Source organism: Cimex lectularius, unplaced genomic scaffold (assembly GCF_000648675.2).
Source record: "Cimex lectularius strain Harlan isolate CLEC.00 unplaced genomic scaffold, Clec_2.1 scaffold322, whole genome shotgun sequence".
Classification (NCBI taxonomy): domain Eukaryota; kingdom Metazoa; phylum Arthropoda; class Insecta; order Hemiptera; family Cimicidae; genus Cimex; species Cimex lectularius.
In genome coordinates this window covers 36,222-37,875 of record NW_019394198.1, presented here as the reverse complement: position 1 = coordinate 37,875, position 1,654 = coordinate 36,222, and the positions used below count along the sequence as shown (strand labels likewise).

The 1,654-nt window shown below is 35.1% G+C and overlaps 1 protein-coding gene across 1 annotated transcript; it reads left to right on the top strand.

Moving 5' to 3' along the window:
* The first annotated feature begins 201 nt into the window (after nucleotides 1–201).
* On the top strand, nucleotides 202–1,454 carry LOC112128227. Its single transcript, XM_024230096.1, has 2 exons — nucleotides 202–251; nucleotides 327–1,454. The coding sequence occupies exons 1-2, from the start codon at nucleotides 202–204 to the stop codon at nucleotides 1,417–1,419; spliced, it is 1,143 nt and encodes a 380-aa protein (XP_024085864.1). The 3' UTR covers nucleotides 1,420–1,454.
* The last annotated feature ends 200 nt before the right edge of the window (nucleotides 1,455–1,654 follow it).

Genomic DNA, 1,654 nt, shown 5'->3' with positions numbered 1-1,654 from the left:
ACTTTTATAAATTTTGCCATTGCCACCAACAAAATAGGTCTTATAAAAGATTTAAGAAAACAGTTTTTACGTAAATTTGAAGTTAAAAAAGGAGTTGAAAAATCTTGTAAAATCAAACATAAGCCACATACAATTAGTACAGAATTTCATAAAATCATGAATCCCTTGTTTCCAGAAACGTTAAAAAGCGAGTATCTCAACATGATACCCAATTTTAATGGCGAGCCTGAAGCGTTAGCAAAGGTTCATTGGTATTTGTCAAAAATTAGTTGACAAATTTTACATACTGACGAATCCGGGAGATTTTCAAAATGAGTATTTATTAGCAAGTATCAATTCGAAAATTCAGGGACCGGCGGCGGAAATGTCTTCAACTCAGGCGCAAGTAGTTGGCCTGAAATAAAAAATGCATTGTTAACCAGTTACTCAGACAAAAGAGACATTTACACCCTAGTCCTTGAACTTTCGGAATTAAAACAAACTAACGAGAGTCCGTTTCAATTTCTTGAAAAGATTCAAAAACTTTTAAATTTACAAATTAGTTATCTCAATAATGTAATGCCGGACGATGCTGACACTCTGGGTGAGTTCTGTAGGAAATTAGGTTTAAGGATTTTATTAAAGGGATTAAGAGAGCCCATGAGTTCTCTTTTGCAAGCTAGAAACCCCTCAGATCTTAACGAAGCGCTCAATATGCTTACTAATGATTTTCAGCACCAATCCACTCAAGTATCCAAAAGTTTTGGACAGGTAAGGAACACAAAAGCGTATACACCTAGACCGTTCAGATATCCACAACATCCACCATTTTCGTCACCACAAAAACATTACCCACGACAAAATTTTGTATTCCCTAACGAAAGGAACTACCAACAAGGAAACCCAACACCGATGAGTATTTCCACAACACACTCGCGGTCCACACCACAAATTTCAAAAAACTCACACCTGCACCAAATAACAACAAATGAGGATCAAAATAGATCCCCTAAATCAAAGTCAAGTCTACAAAATTATTACGCGCAAAATTTAAAGACAACCCTCGAAAATCAGTCAAACACACGGCATTTTTTAGGAGTAAATCCCGAAGGGAAAGGATTAATGAATCTGTCCGATTCGAACAATCGGCTACCGCATTTCATAGATCCAATGACGAAATCAAAAATTTTAATAGATACGGGTAGCACCAGATCGTTCATCAATCCTAAATTTGCTAAAGATAATTTTAATACTCCCTTAATAAAAAACCAATTCGAAGTAAAAACAGTTCATGGAATTAGTAAAGGGAGCCACAGCATTAAACTTAATACCGATACTTTTAAAGGAAAATTCTTGACATTAGAATTATTCTTATTCAACTTCCACAATAAATTCGACATGCTATTCGGGCTAGATAGTATGAAAATATTAAATATTTAATTAGATTTTAATAAGAACGTAATAACAGTAGCAAAAAAAAGTTACCGCGTACAATACTACGAAACTGATAAAGAAAGACGAGCAGAGGAAGATTTAACATCTGTTGACTCGTCAAAGATAAATCCAACGCACCTCTTCACATCAGAGGCGCGCTCGGAAAATATTATGAAAATAAAAGTTGATAATATTAGTGACGGCAAGGCCGTTCGACCTAGTCAATCTTTACTGGGAACAA